The 18,439-nt window shown below is 34.6% G+C and overlaps 1 protein-coding gene across 1 annotated transcript; it reads right to left on the bottom strand.

Annotated features, from left to right (window-relative positions):
- Positions 1–5,156: 5,156 nt before the first annotated feature.
- Positions 5,157–15,693, bottom strand: LOC122041799 (DNA (cytosine-5)-methyltransferase DRM2-like). The gene is made up of 8 exons (XM_042601614.1): positions 15,538–15,693; positions 15,347–15,463; positions 9,768–9,864; positions 9,657–9,703; positions 9,442–9,555; positions 9,151–9,247; positions 6,448–6,551; positions 5,157–6,373 (listed from the first exon to the last, which is right to left on the bottom strand). The coding sequence occupies exons 1-8, from the start codon at positions 15,538–15,540 to the stop codon at positions 5,213–5,215; spliced, it is 1,740 nt and encodes a 579-aa protein (XP_042457548.1). The 5' UTR covers positions 15,541–15,693; the 3' UTR covers positions 5,157–5,212.
- Positions 15,694–18,439: the final 2,746 nt, after the last annotated feature.

The following is an 18,439-nucleotide window of genomic DNA, read 5'->3' on the forward strand; positions in this document are numbered from 1 at the left end:
TGCATAGGAGAATGCTAAGTAAGATCCCTACTCTTACCAAACAAGTTACACCTTATCTTGAATCAAAAATCAAGTGGTTAAAGACAATTTCATATTATTAATGACATGTGTAGGTAAAGTAGATGTCAATGGAATGATATGGAGAAAAAATAGCATGTGAAAATCAATGGTTTGATAGCTATTGTCAAGTAATTTTAGATATTGTGTCCGAATTTTTTTATGCTTTCAAATCTTTTATTTCATATTTCCTTAAGCTTTTTCAATCATGTATATTTTCTGTTTTGCAAACTTACAAAGAGGTAAAGGGAATGTGGGATTTCAAATTTTCATATTTGAATCAACTTGAATTAGTTAATGGAAGGGATAGAGCTATTGGTGCTGTTGTTCAAGGGTATGTAGATGTGATTCATAATTTGGAAGTTTATCAAAATGATGAAAGTAGAGGTGAAAATCTAGGCGTATTCTACCATTCTTCAAATGAGTATGAAGAAGACAATAATGTGTATTTTGAATTAGAATCAAGCCTAACTACTTCACACAATACTGATGTGACAAAGTCAGCTACAAAATAAAAACCATTAACAATTGGAGATAAAGTTGCAAAGAAAAAAAAACAGTGGCACACTTGAATATTGGGACACAACTACACGACATGAACAGATTTCACACTTTTGTGGATGATTTTAATGTAAATTTTTCAACCGTTGCAAATATCATAGCATAAGAGAATTTGTGGGAAACAAATGACTTCAGAAAGAATAAAAGATGTAATTGCTGAGTTAATGAACCTTAGCCTTCCTAGTGGTGATGTATTCAAAGCAGCTAATATATTCACGGTAGATAATGACAAGAGTGATGTGCTCTTCAATCTTCCTTCAGAGTTGAGAAGGAATTATATGGTTAGCCTATTTGTCCCCTCCTCAAATATGTCAATAATGATGTTGGATTTTGTGGAAACTACTTTGGGAATGGTTGTTATGCTGAATTTTGTGATAACAATTCTAGTTTTTGTGATGGTCTTGTTAGATTTTGTGAAAACTACCTTAGGGATGACCATTATGCTATATTTTGTGATAGCAAGTTTTGTGATGGTCTTGCTGGATTTTGTAGAAACTATCTTGGGGATAGCTATTATGCAGATTTTGTGATAACAATGATAGTTTTTTTATTGTATTACTACGTTATATGGAAATGACTTTAGGGAAGAGTATTATTCTAAATTTTGTGATAGTAGTAACTCTTCTCCCTAGTTCTTTTACCTTTTATTGATACAATTTTTTTTAGCCCGTGTCATTGATCTGGAATTGTCAAAATATATGCTAAAGTTCATTTGTACTGAGTTAGTAGAATGTTGAATTCCATTACTCACAATTTATAATCCCAAGTTCTATTTTAGAAGAATCCGATCCACTATACTTAATTTTCTTTCGATTTGTATAGGAGTTACTAAAGCAGAATTATTAAAATTGATTTTATTTCAAAATAATAATAAAAAAAAATATGTTTCAAGTTATTAGGAATAGCAAATAAAAAAATAATTACAAAATACCATAGAAGCAATTTTGGAGACAAAATGTATAGAAACCTTATAGAAATATTATGATTTATTTTAAGAGTAAATATGATATTTGTTGTATTTATATTTCGAGCCTCTGGCTAACCAAATAATAGTATTGGCAACCATATCTAATCCTAGCTTATAAATCAAACAGCAACATTAGAATAGCTAAATCCATTCCCATTCCAATCTACTATCAAATTCATTCTCATTCATATTCCTGCACCCCAAACCAAACATCACATAAAGTATTAAAACAGATCTTGATAAAATTTGGAATAAAGAAGTGCACTGGTTTAGATCAAAGATAAGGTGAATAAAGGGAGGGTGATGGGAACACTTCTTTTGAAATATTGCTCTAGATAGGAGACTGGAAATCACCATCCATGCCGATATTCAATGCAAATAACTGAAAAGGATGAGATCATCGAGGAATTCACCAAATCTATAAAGAACTCAGAGAAAATAAAAGTAGATTATTATGTTATTCTCAGAAAGATGAAATGTTTAGGAGAACTTGGAGTTACAGTGTTTGATCTACATTTCAGTACTGAGGAGATTGAGGTGCTGGTAAAGGATCTTAGGAAGTTAAATCCCCAACTCCAGAGGGCTTAAACATGGATTTTTTTTTATGTGTAGCTACTGAGATATTATCAAACAGAATGTGGAAAAGATGCTGAAAACTAAATTATGCAGATATCACATCGCATGGAAACCAAAGACAGAAAATGCCACCAGACCTGTTGCTACCGCCAGATTGCAATGGAGAACATCATGATCAAACTCATATTGTGTGTACTAGCAAAAAGACTTCAAAAGGCCATTCAACCACTTATCATAAAAATACCAATTTGCTTTTCGGCAAGACGAGGCAAGAAATAGTTCCATGTGTGCTGCAGAAATAATTAACTGGCTTCACCATCATAACGAAGAGGCCATTCTCACTAAAAGCAAATTTAAGGTCTTTGACAAAGTTAATTGGAAAACATATTTGCTGTTATAAAACTATTTGGTCTTTCACCTAGATGGTTGAAAGGATGGAAAAAAAGTTATCTCCACAGACCATACCGATGTCTCTTGTCTCAACAATACCCCAGACTCTTGTCTCCACAGATCCACTCTCACTGCAATTCTTCATCTTATTTACAGATGTGAAGCACAGAATAATCCTACTAGGAAGAAGAAATGGGGTTCTGAATGGTATATCAGTGGGTCGGTTCAAAGCAACAAGAGAACGTTATGCTGATGACACACTCATATTAGCAATAGATGAAAATAAAAAACCTTAACATTATCTAGGGTTTTTTTTTTCTCAATTTCAGTGATCTTAATATGAATCTGACAAAATCAACCATCTCTTATATTGGTAAAGCTAAGAAAAAAGGAAGAAGGTGCAAATCTCTGCCTGCAAAGTAATGGACCTACTTCCTAATAGTTTTTTGGTTTTTGAGTTGGATATCAGAAGGCCCCAGGAGTATTGGAACTCTATTGTTGCAGAATAAGTAAAAAGCTATTAACATGGAAAAGAAAATCTCTCAATTGGTGGCAGCGATGCACTAATCAATAGTGTTTTAAGTCACCTCGCAGTCTACCCAGTTAAGTGCATATTCACTCTCACAATGGTTCATTTTAACCATTGATAAATTAAGGAAAAACTCTGGCATAAAAATGGGAATATTGACAAAAAAAAAATACACTTGGTTGGCAAGGATAAATGATTAGACCTACAGAGTTAGGACAGGGTATTAGTATCAGAAGCCATAATCAGGCCTTGTTATGTGTCCGGTGGTGTCAACTTCAGAAAGTAAATGGAAATTACCATGAACTTCTATACTTCTACTTTAGAACAAAATCACTACAAAGGAAATATTACTGAGGTTTGGTATATCTGTAAACGAGGAAGCATGTTTATTTTGTTCTATTGTCACTGAAACCAGTGAACCTGTTCAAGGACTGTATCTATACAGAGATCATTTCAGCAATGTTAATGGAAGAAATATGAATCAATGTATCTATGCTTTCTTTGTAATCAGAAATTTCTGCACCTAACCAGAATCATCCTAACCATGTGTAGGGGTGAATAAAATGTCGATTAAACTGAATTAACTGAAGCAAAAAAGTTTGGTCAGTAAATTTGGAAATTTGATTTTTTTCCTTAAAATATCGATTATTTTGGTTAAATCAGTTCAATCTCAGTTTTAAAAATCCGAATTTAGTTAAATCAATTAAAAGGAATTTGACTATACCCTAATAGAAATCAGGAGTTTAAAATCCCTAATTCTATAATTCATGAGTTCCCTCCCCTCCCGAGTCCTGATTTAACCCAAAATTCAATTATTTCAGTTGTCTAACGATTTAACCAATATTTTATCGATTTAGTGTATTTGATTTTTTATGAAAGTTTAGTCTTCGATAATAAAAAAAATAAAATCAATTTGTTCAATTTCCATTTGAACGGTTCAGTTATTAACCGATTGCTCACCCTAGTCATGAACCATGGATAGTTGCTGTGGTGTCCCCTCGGGGCGGTGGGAGCGAGCGAATGGCCTTTTGCCACATGGATAGCTGCTGTGGTATATCTGATTATTCTCTTCGGACATGGTAACTAGCAAGTCTATCCACCCATCAATTGCTTGTGGACTGTAGCTGGTGGATTTAAAGGTTGTAATTAATTGGAAAAGTTCATAATTTCTGAAAAAGAGGAATGAGGATGACATCAAGAATTATGATTACTGATCTTGCATCATGAGGCACCATTGGATCACAAACTCAAGTTATAGCTGTGGTGAGCCTTCTTTCTACAAAAAAAAAAACCTCCTTTCCATTAAATTGTGTTAGTTTTACAATCATGTTTTTGTATGGTTGACGCAGAAGCTACATGGGGCAGCATCTTTTTGTTGAACCACTCATAAATGCATATGATACTATTACGACAAGAGTCTCTTAAGCCAGTTATGTTTTCCCAAAGACAATAAAAAAATGCTAGGGCATATCATAAGGAAAATACTTTCAGTACGGTGCCAATGCCATTACAAAAATCAACAGAAACATGTTGAACAAATAAGTAATATGAAGCAACATCCATACATTGCTACAATTGGTTGGGTTTGTTTGATCCTCTTCCAGAGTGTATGGTGCCACCCTAAACGCCGCTAAAGTGATGGTTTCATCTTTTTGACAGTTGCAATTGTGTGAAAAACTCTAAGAAATACATTTAAGATGATATGGACATATTCTTAAACGACCAATAAATATCCCAGCTAGACAATGTGAGATCATAATAAATAAGCACATTAATAAAGGATGAAAGAGACAAAAAAAAAAGACGCTAAAATTCTCTAGTCACTATGGATGAATATGAAAAGAACATGAAATATAATACACACATGAAATTTCAACAAAAAATATTATTAGATGACCAAGAATTGTTTAACAATTCAAAATTCCTCCATTGCTTAGGGAGAAAAAACAAGAAAAGGAAAGAAATAGCTTGTCTATTAGTTGCTCTCTTGATAAAAATATTTTTAAAAAAATGGTAGCTAAGCATAGAAATCTAACATCCCAAAAACTAACAAACGAAGAATAGAGAAATCCAAGCTATAGAGGATTTTGCAATGCCATTGATTGAGTCATAGATGAATACTTGTCAGTGAATCAGACGTTCTTACCCATTATACATCTAACTAGGTCCAGGATGCGAAAGTAATCATAAAAAAGAGCCGAATGTGTACCCTCCAAGCCATCCCGATGATGACGGTTGCTCCCAGCAAGATTGTTGCATGGACTGCCACCGACCACCAGATCAAAACCACCAAAAGTGGAAATCAAATGCTCAAGCTTGTCACCATTCAGTTGTTGGACATCAGCAAGCTCAATCAGAGTCCCTGTTTGGTTAGTCTGTTCCCACCAACTCTTGAGAATGTTTCTATTTAATTCTGAAATTTCAACTGAGACAACTGTTTTTAGGTGTATCCCCAAACGGTGGAGAGCAACTTCAGCTCCACCAATACCCGTAAACAAAGATAGAACAGTTATGCCATGGGGAAACATATCCTTCAATACAGATAAATGATAAGCAACAGTATCTACCTGGAAGGAATTCCCAAGAGATCTATATCTTTCGGTTCTACTGATACCACCCCCTCTTGTGTGATCCTTGGGAAATCCTAGAAGCATTTCAATTTCATCAGGTTCTAGTGGAGCCACTTTATTATGTCCAACCCAAACTAAATTCCATTTTCGACATTCATTAATAACAAACTGCTGAACACTTTTGGGAGGTATATCATCACAATTTTCAAGTGCTCTTCTGATTCTCTCAGTTAATTTAGCACTTCCAATGCAAGTCTGCAAGCAGTTGAACTGAGTTCTGGGGTCCCAAGAAGGCCACCACTTTCTGGATATTGGAAATGCTTCAAAAATTGTCTTAGGAGGGATTGGGAGCAGAGGAAATCTGTCATTGATTGGAAGGTTGTGGACATAGGCCCTTTTTCTAGCAGCAGCACAAAAGAATTTAGAATCAACAAATTCGGGATCAATATCATATAAGAACCGCGAAATAGTGTCCCAAACACCCTTAGGTGCCAAGGCAACATTTTCATAATAAAAAAAAGGTGGACCAGCTGCTGACTCAGGCAACTTTCTAGTAGACAATCTAGGCAATGGAAGACCTGGAACGCCATAACCAATCATCGGTGTACCAAACATCGAACTAGAGAATGAAGAATCATTTTCTGTCGGTGAGCGTTTTCTTTTGTTTGTATTTCCTTCTGCAAATTTCCTTTTCTTACCACTTGAGCAGCCATATCTTTCACGCTATTAAAAAGGTGGTAACCAAACAATATCAAACTAACATGGAAAAGATATCAAAATTCAAGCAAGGGAATCACCTCATTATTGGTATAAGTTGATTGTCTTAAACGACGGTCAAACTCTTGTGCTACCTCAGCAGCATGTATAGAATCTGCTAACTCCAAAATAGAAGCCTCTGGACCTGATGTGAGTGGCAAACATTGGAAGAATCAGTAAAAAAAATTGAAGAGGCACTAAAAAAATTAATTGCTAATTGCACTAGGTGGACAACATGTGGTTCATCTCGCCTAAATATGCTCTCTGAAAATTAGGTTGCCAAGTGAGAGGCTCATGCATGTGGCTAGAGCAGTATGAAATTCCATATTTGATCCTTCAAAAGTATACTGCATTTTGATGTGCTAGGGTACCAAAAAAACAACAAATAAATATTATATAATGTTAAGATTTCCATTTAATCCAAAATAAGAAACAATTTCCTATGTTGCAGTAGGAATCAACTAAAAGTATGTCACAATTAACTGAACTTGATCATATGCAAGTAAACTTTCAGCAGAAGATGATACTATGATTTACAAACAAACATATATGGCTTTAAGTTTTGATTTTTGAGGAAACTTTCCCCACCAGTATGAATATTCTAGTGAAATAAAGTTTGTTCTGTATTGGACAATGCAAGGGAAGACAAACCCTTTTGACAATATCCCGAACTTGACATTTTTGGCTATGTTGCTTGATTTTGTATGGTACAATAGGAGCAACACCAAACTGGCTATAGATGATACATGCATAAATCAGTCAGTGCAATAAAAAAGCATGATACCAATGATATATAACCTAATACAACTAGTACCCCTACACACACAAATATATATACCAAATTTAGAAAACCAGAAATATACTCATAATATTGTGTCTAACAAACATAGTGGTAACAATATAACAGGAGTGCAGTGTGTTGAAATAGATTACTTAGTTATTACAAAACTGATTACCTACATGCTTTGAATGCAAATAAGTTATTATGTATACAATTTGCATGCTATTAAGATAGAAAATAATATGAGGATAGAAATGTAATCCATTTTTAAGTTATAAATAACATTAAGAGAACATTTTCAAATATTTGATTAGACTAAAAGACCAACTTTCAAGAAAAATTAAGATGGCACATGCTTAACTCTATACACAAAGTAACCATAAGTTAATTGGCAACAATTACAAACTGTGTTAACCCATTATTGCCATTCATTTGTAACTTGTATGCATCTTCAACAACACTGATTACAAATCCACTGAGGTTCTAGACTTCATATGGAAAGTCAGATGATGATGGCCTATATGGTAAGCGGCTAAGAGATTATGACAATTTGACAGAGTAAGCAAGAATATAAAACCTCAGATGACCATTGCTAAAATTTTAATGCATGTTCGATGAAAAGCAAAATAAGAGGGTTGAGCGTGTGGTTTATTTGCAAATCAAGAGATTGTACCCATAGAAATGTATAAATTTGAAATCGATGTGAAACATAGGTTAGCATGGTAAGACTCCTAGACCATATCATGTCCTGACACAAATAAAATTTCTTTCTTAGTTGGGACCATCACTGATTAAAATCAAGATTTGAAACCATCAACAATTCTAACATGTTTACATAAATTAAAACACAAATATGTACTATCCCTCTTGCTGTAATTGTTCACAAGAATAACATAAAACAGAAACTATCAAGGAAAATTTTAACTATAACCTTTTCATTCTTAACTAAAGGATTAAAATTTTATATCAGATTATTGAACAGATAATAAACTATACATATAGCTAACTATAAAAAAAATTAAAGATAGATATAGAGCTATTTAAAAACAAGATAAAAAGTAAAAATACTAGTCTCTTGGAGAGACAAGGTGTAGCTCCAATAAATAATAAAATGAGAGAAAATAAATTGTGATAGTACATCTTTTGAAGATGGCCAATGAATGTTATAGTTAGATAAGTTGAATCTATAAAGAGTCGAAAGATATTGACAATGAGGAAGATCAAAGAAAACTCCAGTTATAAGTTGAATTGATTATAGTTAAAAAGATATTTAAGTTGAGGATGACCAAAGCAAACTCTAGTCTATGCAATTAAAAGCGATTTAAAGGAGATAAATATTTGAAGTGAAATAACCTTTTATAGAATTCAATATAAGGATAAAATTCATATAGCCGATCTAAAATTGATGGGACTAAGTGACTAACACAGGTTGTGTATGTATACAAATTAGTTGCTGCATTCTTGCATGAGAAGAGAAGGGGAGCCTTGGCGCAACGGTAGAGTTATTGTTTTGTGATCAAAAGGTCACGGATTCGAATCCTGGAAATAGCCTTTTGCAAAAAGCAAGGTAAGGCTGCGTACAATGGATCCTTCCCCGGGACCCCGCATAGCGGGAGCTTCGTGCACCGGTCTGCCCTTTTTTTTTTATTCTTGCATGAGAAGAAAAATCAAGTACAGTCTGAAATGACACCTAAACCATGAAGGGGGAAAATATGAGGCTCATGACATTTTAGAAAGCTTAATGTAATTGAAACTATGATCAACAACTCATTATTTATAAACACAACTTCACAACATTTGCACATAGAAAAAGACAGAATATTGATGCATATCCGTGAAAATAAGTTTCACCTTAGACAGGAGATTTAAGAATGAATTTCACCAACAATATAATGCAGATATTAAAGATTAACGAGCCCACATGATATATAGTGTTACTAAAGGAATCAATTAGATGCAATACCACATCTGCTAATCGCTTTAGATGCCTCATTAGTGGAAAAGCCCATCTCCACTAAAGTCAAAAATTTCTTATCTTCTGCCAAAATATCCGTGAAATCCTGTAAAGTGATTCAGATCCGACAAACAGTGAGACAACATGAATTAAATATACTGATAAGAGTTTTTTCATACAATATTCAGTTTTCCAATAAAAAACAAATAGATTGCTCCATAAGCATGATGCATACCAAAAATAATAATGAAATGCATATTGCAGCTATCTTAGATCGGAAAGGGCAACAAAGATGAATACCTCATCTTCGAAGTCACTTCCATCAGCTACATCTTCATCCAAGTTACCGTCTTCACTTGCTGAAGACCAATTATCTTGAATTTGACTTTGTTTTGGGGGAGATTTTTCTAAAGCCTGTCAAACAAAGTGTTTCACTCCGTACTATGAAAAATAGTTTATCCAAAATGAAAAGGTTATATAAAAAGATATTTCAGCTCAGCTGAAAAATTACTTACCATGTATGTAAGGAGTGTTTCTAATACAGCTTCAGAATCTTCTTCACCTTTACATAATCAATCTGGTCAGATAAAACATCCATTGTTGTAATATGAAGATAAAAGACTGACCATTTTCCTTGATGGCTTTCAACACCAAATCTTCAGAAAAACCCATTCCCATAAAATGAGAGACCAATTGAGGACGAGAAGAACCTGCCTCACAAACCTTAGAATAATAGAAGTCAGTCAGCCATTCACATACAAATAAAATCTCAAAGATATGCCCAAAACAAATTCAACAAGTTCATAACCACCTTTATGCATGTTGATGAACTCCTATCAAGTAAAACACTTGTTTTCTTGAAAGCTATCATTTTATAATGGTTCTTGCTTACCTTAAAGAATTACTGGTTATCATGATAGCTTAAAGAAATAGTCCAATCTACAGTTCTAAATTCTTAACACTCTATCACATGTGAGCGAATGAAGCTGTTTGCATTGATCTAAATACAAAGTCTACACCTGATTTATTTAATAGACTTTGGAACATGTCTCATCTGATTCTAACTTGAGTTATGGCTTATATGACATCATCACAATAGCTACTGATAATTGGTAGATCATGTTTATTTTTTTTAGTTGACATCAGATATCCAACTTACGGCGACTAATCTTGGGAGTGACCAGCTTGGCCTATGGAAATTTCCCACCAATCACTGCGGTAAATCGAGAAACACTCGTAGCGAGCCGCCCATCAGTCCAACATTCTTTGGTCAACCGCCCATTAAGGAAAATTCATCCGTTAACTTGACAAAGTTAGGACCCAATCCTTAGATGCCTAAGAAACTGAGAAGGCACTCCGCTACATCATTGCCCCGGGGCTAGTAGATCATGTCCATGCCCCAAGTATTAGGGGTCAATTAAATATATCTTATTCCTTAAATAAGCTCCATACAAGGCTATATCACTGATAATATTCAAATCAACAAAATTCATTTTTTATATTAACTATAGTTTCCTTTGTCTCCTTTTACATCCCTTATGCCTCCCATTGTAACTCTCTCAACTCTTTTGAGTTTTAACTATAAAATATATAGGCCGCTTTAAACATGCTCACACTATCTTAATTTGTTTTCTTTCATTTTATTACTCATTGACATTACATCTAATTGCTCTTGGACATGAGTATCTTCTTGTTGTATTCTTTCTACTAACCGCACAACGGGCAAAACATTTCCATCCTTAGGGGCATTTGGTAGATGGAAGATAAGTGATATCCTATGGAGTAAATATTATCGCACGTCCTCATTTTTTAGGTGGGATAGGAATCATAAAGTAACTAATAATTGATGTGATAAACAATCATGGGCTCCCCAAGGGTATAATAAATTGAGTTGGGGGTGATAACTTTTCCTATCCCATCTACCAGTGTTGTAACGGACTAACGGTGGCGATGCGGTCAATGACCGTCTACCGCCTTGGCCGCTTAGGCGGTTGATTTTTTTTTACTATTTTTTACATATAATTAAATAATATATTAACTAAAGGATAAAAAAATTAAATAAAGGATAAATTTTGTTTAAAAAATTACTATAAAATATATTAACTAAAAATGAAAAAGTTAATTTAAATATTATTTTTTTAAAAAATAAATAATAATAATTTTTTATATAATTAATAGGATAATTTTATTGGGCTTTACTTAAGCCTATTTGAATTATCTCAATCATGATTAAAATTATTAATTTAAAGCTTGCTTCAATCCTAAGTTAAAAAAAAAAAACCTATTCTATTTGGCGATTGACTCCGGTGTTTCGACTTCGGATGCGACGCTGAAGCCCAACAACAAGTGCGGACCTATCGTCTAAGCCCGATGACAAGTCCAAACCTGTCACTCGAGTCCGAATCGAAAACGCTTTACCACCGCCTTAACACAAGGCGGTGCGGTTTAAGGCGGTGCAGTGGAGGTCCGCCTCCCGCCTAGGGCGCTGCCTCAACCGCCATTTAGAACACTGTGATCTACTATCCTATCCCACCTACCAAACACACCTTATAGTATTAATTTTGCATATGTTGTGCTTCAAATAGATCACCACTCTAACCAAAATTCTAATCCCTCTAGTATGATAACTAATGTCAAAGTCGACAAGCTTCTCTCCATTTTAATCATCCAATTTTAATACTTTAGTGATATATTCTAGGTTAATCCCATGCTAAAATCAAGAGTGCATCACTAGGGAAGGGCAGCATTGCAAGTGTCATCTCAAAGAGAGGATGGTGTTTAATGTGTAGGGAAAAGGATAAAGTTTCCATCGAACAACATGGAGTGAGAGTTGATTGGGGTAATAAGATATAAATCTACTTATAAATACATCTTAGAAGTTAAATTATATTATATTATAAATTTTTTAAATAGATTAATTTATTAACTTAAGTCATATTAATTATGTTAATCTATTAAGTTAATCGTGCCTAAAGTGCATAGGTGCTATAGGGTATGAGGCACAATGCGCAAGATGAGGCGCACGCCTTATCAAAGTAAAGTGCTCTAAGTATAAATTTTTATAATTCAAACATATATAGAAAATTTCTATTAAAATATTTCACTAAAAAAACTATAGTTGGTAAAATATTAAACAATAATATAAATATAAAATTCACTAGTAAATAAATATGTTATACACAATTCAATTTTTTTTTTTTAAAAAAAAATCAAATATCTAAATCATCAAAATCTTCATTATTTTCCTCAATCATGTCATTATCATCATCACTACATGTTTCAAATTTGTATAACTGAATCTTTATCAATTTTCTCAAGACCAAGCGATCACAAAGGGCACACATAAGGCAACGAAGCGCAAGAGGGTCGCTTGGCTGCGCCTTGCACCTAGGCGTAACCTGGCGAGCGCCTTTAATAATTATGAATTATCTCATGTATTAGTTTATTCATTTAAAAATTATTAAATATGTTAAGTTGATAGATTAGTTCTATCCATATTATTGTCGTGTCCCTGTGCCCAGGTCATAAATGTGGACCATTTTTGGTGAGCCCTTATGACCCTACTTTGGAAAAATCACATGTTTGACACTTGGAACCCATAGCAAGTTAGATACTTGTAGATGAATCCGAGCAGCATAAGTTAGAGCATTGAGGAAAAAAAAACATAATGAAAAAGAGAACTTCTAGGTTATGCAACCAAAGATAAACCATGTATGTTCACCACCACCACCACCACCACTATCATCAAGCCGATCCATCCCAATTATTTGGGCTAGCCTAGATGGATTTTATCCTACCATTGAACATTATTATAAGCTATATCACTAGTAATATTCAAATCTGTTCAATCACATTTTAATTGCATTAGTTAGAAGTTATTCAACTAGTCACTTTTTCCTCTATCCTTCCGCCTTCAACTACAATGATTCAACAAGTCTAATCCAATAGTCACTTTTGATCATGTCCATACAATCACAGTTTAGGTGGAGTTTGGTGCATGGGTATAAGAATAGGGAATTGGATTCATTCTCAAACCTTAAGTTTGGTTGATGAGAATGAGAATTAAGATTTTTGGAATGAAACCCCAAAACTTGGGTATTGATAAAATCCACCTCCTCTCTTGGATTTCACCATATCCAAAAACTTGGATATCATCTAAAATATTTTGAACGAAAATATCCTTAATATATTTACTCAATTTTTCTTTCATATCACTTTTCTCTCCTTGTTATCTCTCATCATACTTTTTCTCTCCTCATGCTCTCATCACATTTTCTCTCTCATCATACTTCATCTCTCCTCATTTTCTCTCATCATACTTTCTCTATTCTTTTCTCTCTCATCATGCATTCTCTCTTATTGCACACTCTCTCCTCATTTTCTTTCATCACACTTTCTCTATTCTTTTCTCTCTCATCATGCATTCTCTCTCATTGCACACCCTCTCCTCATTTTCTCTCATCACACTTTCTCTATTCTTTTCTCTCTAATCACACTCTCCTCATTTTCTCTCATTACACATTCTCTCTCTTCATTATATTCTATCACTCTCTCCCATCACATACTCTCCTCTCATTTTCTCTCATTACACTTTCTCTCTTCATTCTCTCCCATTACACTCTCTCTCATCCCACTTTCTCTCTCCTCATCCTCTCTCATCACGCTTTCTCTTTCCTTAATCTCTCTCATTACATTCTCTCTCCTCATTTTCTCTCATCATACTTTCCCTCTTCTCAATCTCTCTCATCACACTTTCTCTTCTCATTTTCTCATCACGCTTTCCCTCTCTTCATTTTCTCCCATCACACTTTCTCTCTCATCATATTTTTCTTTTGCATTCAACTTTCACTCGTATCTAATTTTTTTTCTTATTTTCCTCTAATGCTCTGTTTAGTTGGGAGAACGGAAAGTAAAACTAAGAAAAAGTTTCCGCAGTGAAAAAGTTTCCGCATTACTTCATGAAAATTTTAAGAGGAAAGAGATACGCAATCCATCAATGGATTGTTTTGAAGCTAAAATTGATCACCTCAAAATCGGGCGGAAAATAGTGGATGGAAAAAAACATATGCATGTATCCCTTTTCATTCACAAAATTACACTATATACAAAAAAAAAATGACGCATGCACCCTATTTAACTCACAAAATTATGCCATATACCCAAAAAATGGCGCATTTACCATTTTTCAGTTACAAAAATTACAACGCATGTATCCACCTTCCTCTATCAAGGCAAACAAGTATGTAGAGGAAGAGATTTCTTTCTCTTTCCATTCTCTTCCCATGCTCATAGGTTTGTTTCATCCATCCATCGCCCACTCCATTAGGTAAACAAGGCATAAGAGAAAAAAAGAAAATTTTGATTCATTCCGATAGAAAATATTCAACTAACCACACATTGTTTTTAAGAGTGATATTCATGCTCATACCCATTTCCATTCAACAATACTATCATTGTCATTCCCATTCCGATTCCTAGGAAAGAACCAAATGCCACCTTAGTTTCTCTCATTATATAAAGTTGAAAATGCCCTTACATTCTAAGTAAAATGTTGCTAATATTCACCAATTCTGTCATATAAATACCATCACCAAACCAATAGTAAAGCTAGAGGGTCGAGCCAACTTAGATGGGTACTGCCTCGATAGGTGTGGTGTAGTGGTAAAACACTTAGAAGAACAATAAGAAGATTAGGATTCAAATCCCAATAGGGACGAATAGATCCGTCTGTAAGTATGCATAAGTTGTGTTATGGATTATGACGAACTAGAGGGAAAGGGGCCTGCCTCTAAAGGGGCAAAGCCAACTTTGATGGGTATTGCCTCAATGAGTGTGGTGCAGTGGTAAAACACATAAAAGGAACCAATAAAATGATAAAAGTTCAAATCCCAATAGGGACGAATAGATCGGTGTCTCAGCATGCATAAGTTGTGTTTCAGATTTATGATATATATATAAACTTGGATGGGCCTACTGAGATTAGGTTTGGTTAAAAAACAATGTTCTGACTATAAAACCCTAGGCTTTCGATCAATGAATGCTGATTTTGTTCTCTCGATGTGATGTGCGGCAGCGGAAAACAGAGAGATACTTTAATCTCTGTAGTGGGAGGAGAGAAAAGAAGAAAAAGAACGATTTATTTTGCTCATTTCGAGAGCAAAACCGAAAATCCAATTGCAAAGCTTCTACAACGGGAAGTGATTACCTCAGATGGACCCGCGCTCTCACACGGCAACGGAGGACGAACGGCTGCCCCCTGCTCTTCGTCGCTCTCCCACTCGAGCTCCTCCTTCGGATCGTTATCGCTATCGCTCGTCCAATCCTGGAGAACAAACACCTCTCGTGGTTCTTCAAACAAGAAGGAAACGGCTAGGCAAGAACCAACAAAATGCTCACCATCTCCGATCCGCTCCTCAAACTTCTCAGTAAGGAAACGAAGGACACAGAGACCACTCCTTCACGAATCTCCAAAGCCCAACCGTGGAGAGCAAAACCTCCGCAATTTCGAGAGAGGGGGAAAGCGGAGAGAACAAAAAGGAAATTACATTTCCATATCTATCCTTATTCTACACAATTATCCATTTACCCCTAATGCTTGTTACATATATTTATATTTTTTTTTAAAAAACTTTTATTTAAAAAGAGAAAACATTTTTAAATTTTTTTTAAAAATAAAGTAAGTTGATTTAAGTTTAAATCATTTGAATAGAACATATTAGAGAAAAAATAATTTTCAATCTTTAAATAATATTTTTAAATATTTTAAATGGATAGAAACACCTTATTTTCTTTATTATTAAATTAAAAGATGAAGAGAAAAATAAAATTAAACTACAAGGCTATATATATAATTTCATAATCCATAGCCTGACAACCCTATTGCATGTCACGTGAGACCTACTTTATTTACTTCTTTGTCCAAACATGCGAGTTTCTCGATGCAATAAAGGTGATAACGCTCATTTGGGACTTGATGGCTGTCCCATATAAATAGAGATGAGTGTCTCGATATGTTCACATTATTTATTACTAAATTTATTATAAATATTAACAAATATATTTTTTAAAATCATCTTATTTTTTTAAAAAAATATAATTTAAATATAATTTTATAAAATTAAATAATATATTTAATATAGACTAATTTAAGTTTCAATACATTTTAATTATATATTAAAAATAATATTATACTTAAGACGTCAAGCAGCATTCAGCTGTGGCATAGTTAAGGAAATATACATAAGGATCGTAATATTAAAGAGAGACTAAATATAACTTTAACATACCAAAATTAAATTTTTAATTCATGACCATTAGTTATAACATTTTTAAAATATTATTTATATTTTATTCTAGATGGAAAATTTTTATAGGATGAAATTGATCTCCTAAATTTAATGTTACCTAGTTTATCTTAATTTTTAAGATTATGTATCAAACGCATAAATTTTAAATTTATAATAAGAACCATTAGTTATAATAATTTTGAAAGATAGTGGTATAAATTCAAAACATCTTTATGTAATTATGTTTTCATTTCATTTGCATTGTTGATTGAAAAAGTCAATCAAATGTTCCGAGAGCGAAAAAGTTAGGTTGGTGTGATGGGCTCTACGTACAGAAGATATGTGCTACTTACGTTATATTAAATAAAAAATATACTAAACTAAATTATAAATGACTGAATCAAATTTAAGATTTAAACATATTAAGATCCATTTAAAATAAATGAGGATATTTTTGAAGAAATTTTTTCTTTTATTTTTTTTTCGAGTCATGATATGTAGAGCAAAAAAATGTTAAGAAAAAATTCAGGAATAGATACATAAATTTATGATCCATCATTTTTATTTTTATGGGCTCATCATATTATGTGTCTATCCTAGAGATTTTTCTCTCTGTAAATCATTTTTTTTCTCCCTTTTCTAACTAATGCAACTTCCGCCATGTCATAAGCCATTACCGTAACTTTGTCTATCCCTCTCTTTTATTTTCCTCTTCTTCTCTTTCTCTTTTTCAACAGTAGTAAATTTATAGTTTTTTTCCTCTCCTCCTCTCAAGAACAAGAGCTCTATTTCATGCCCCTTTCTCTTCTCTAGCAAGCAAGAAACATAACATCAATTGTTGTCCTCTTTTAGTAACAAGAGCAACTCTCGACACTCGTATCTTTTTCCTCTTCTTGTATTTTCTAAGGTTTTGTTGGCATCATAAGAATAACCTTTTTTTTTGCCTTGCTTTGCTCTCTTTGTGTTGTTGTCGAGCTCACCGAAGCTAATCGAGATTGCTAATGAAGAAGGTAAAGCTCTCATTTTTTTTTCTTTCTTTGTTGGGATTCAATCAAAGTCTCACATTGAAAAGATTTGATAAAGATCATGGGATTAAAAGGATATAGGATATTTCCATTAGTATGAGACCTTTTGGGGAGAGCCCAAGAGCAAAGCCATGAGGGTCTAGGCCCAAAGTGGATAATATTATGTCATTGTGGAGATATGTGGACATCCTTTGGGCACAACAAATGGTATCAGAGTCATAGTCCAGACCAGATGTCATGTGGGGCACCCTTGAATGAAGTTGAGGATGGGCCCGGAGTAGGACAAGGTGGTCGGATGCTTGCAAGGATGCCCAGAGCAAGTCAGATTGACTGAATGCTTGCGGGGAGGTTCGAAGTAGGTCAGAGTGATTGAGTGTTCACGAGAAACCTGGAGTAGGTCAAGGTGACCAGATACTTGCGAAGAGGCCTGGAGCAGGTCAGGGTAATCGGATACTTGCGGAGAGGCAAGTAAATCAGGGTGACCAGATGCTCGCAGGGATGCTCGAAGCAGGTCAGGGTGACCGGATGCTCACAGATAGGCCCGAAGTAGGTCAAGATTGATCGGATCCAACTGCTTACGGGGAGGTTCAGAATAGGTCAGGATGACCGGATACTTGTGGGAAAGGCCCTGAAGCAAGTCAGGATGATTGAATACTCGCGGAGAGTCTCGGAGCAGGTCAGGATGACTGGATGCTTGCGGGGAGGCCTAGAGTATGTCAGGGTGACCAAGATTTGATAAAGATTGATCCGGCGGTTAGAACACGGGACCCCATAGCGAGGGGTCAACGCCACATGGAAGTCAAAGGGCCAGGTGGTCGACCGGAGAAGGATGAGTCGGCCTCCCGACCGGCCGACCGATGAACATCCGATAGTAAAAGGCGCCCTGACAGGGATCGGGGTTCCGGCGCTCGATTGAACAGTAAAGAAGGGTCGGGCCGAGCGGACGTCATGATCGTCCGAAGACATAATGTAACACACTGCTAGTAG

Source organism: Zingiber officinale, chromosome 2A, assembly GCF_018446385.1.
Source record: "Zingiber officinale cultivar Zhangliang chromosome 2A, Zo_v1.1, whole genome shotgun sequence".
Lineage (NCBI taxonomy): Eukaryota > Viridiplantae > Streptophyta > Magnoliopsida > Zingiberales > Zingiberaceae > Zingiber > Zingiber officinale.

Coding starts and splice junctions, on each gene's coding strand:
- LOC122041799 (XM_042601614.1), bottom strand. Junction 9,556..9,656: donor AAACACTCCTTACATACATG/GTAAGTAATTTT, acceptor TTTGTTTGACAG/GCTTTAGAAAAATCTCCCCC. Junction 9,248..9,441: donor GAAGTGACTTCGAAGATGAG/GTATTCATCTTT, acceptor ATCACTTTACAG/GATTTCACGGATATTTTGGC.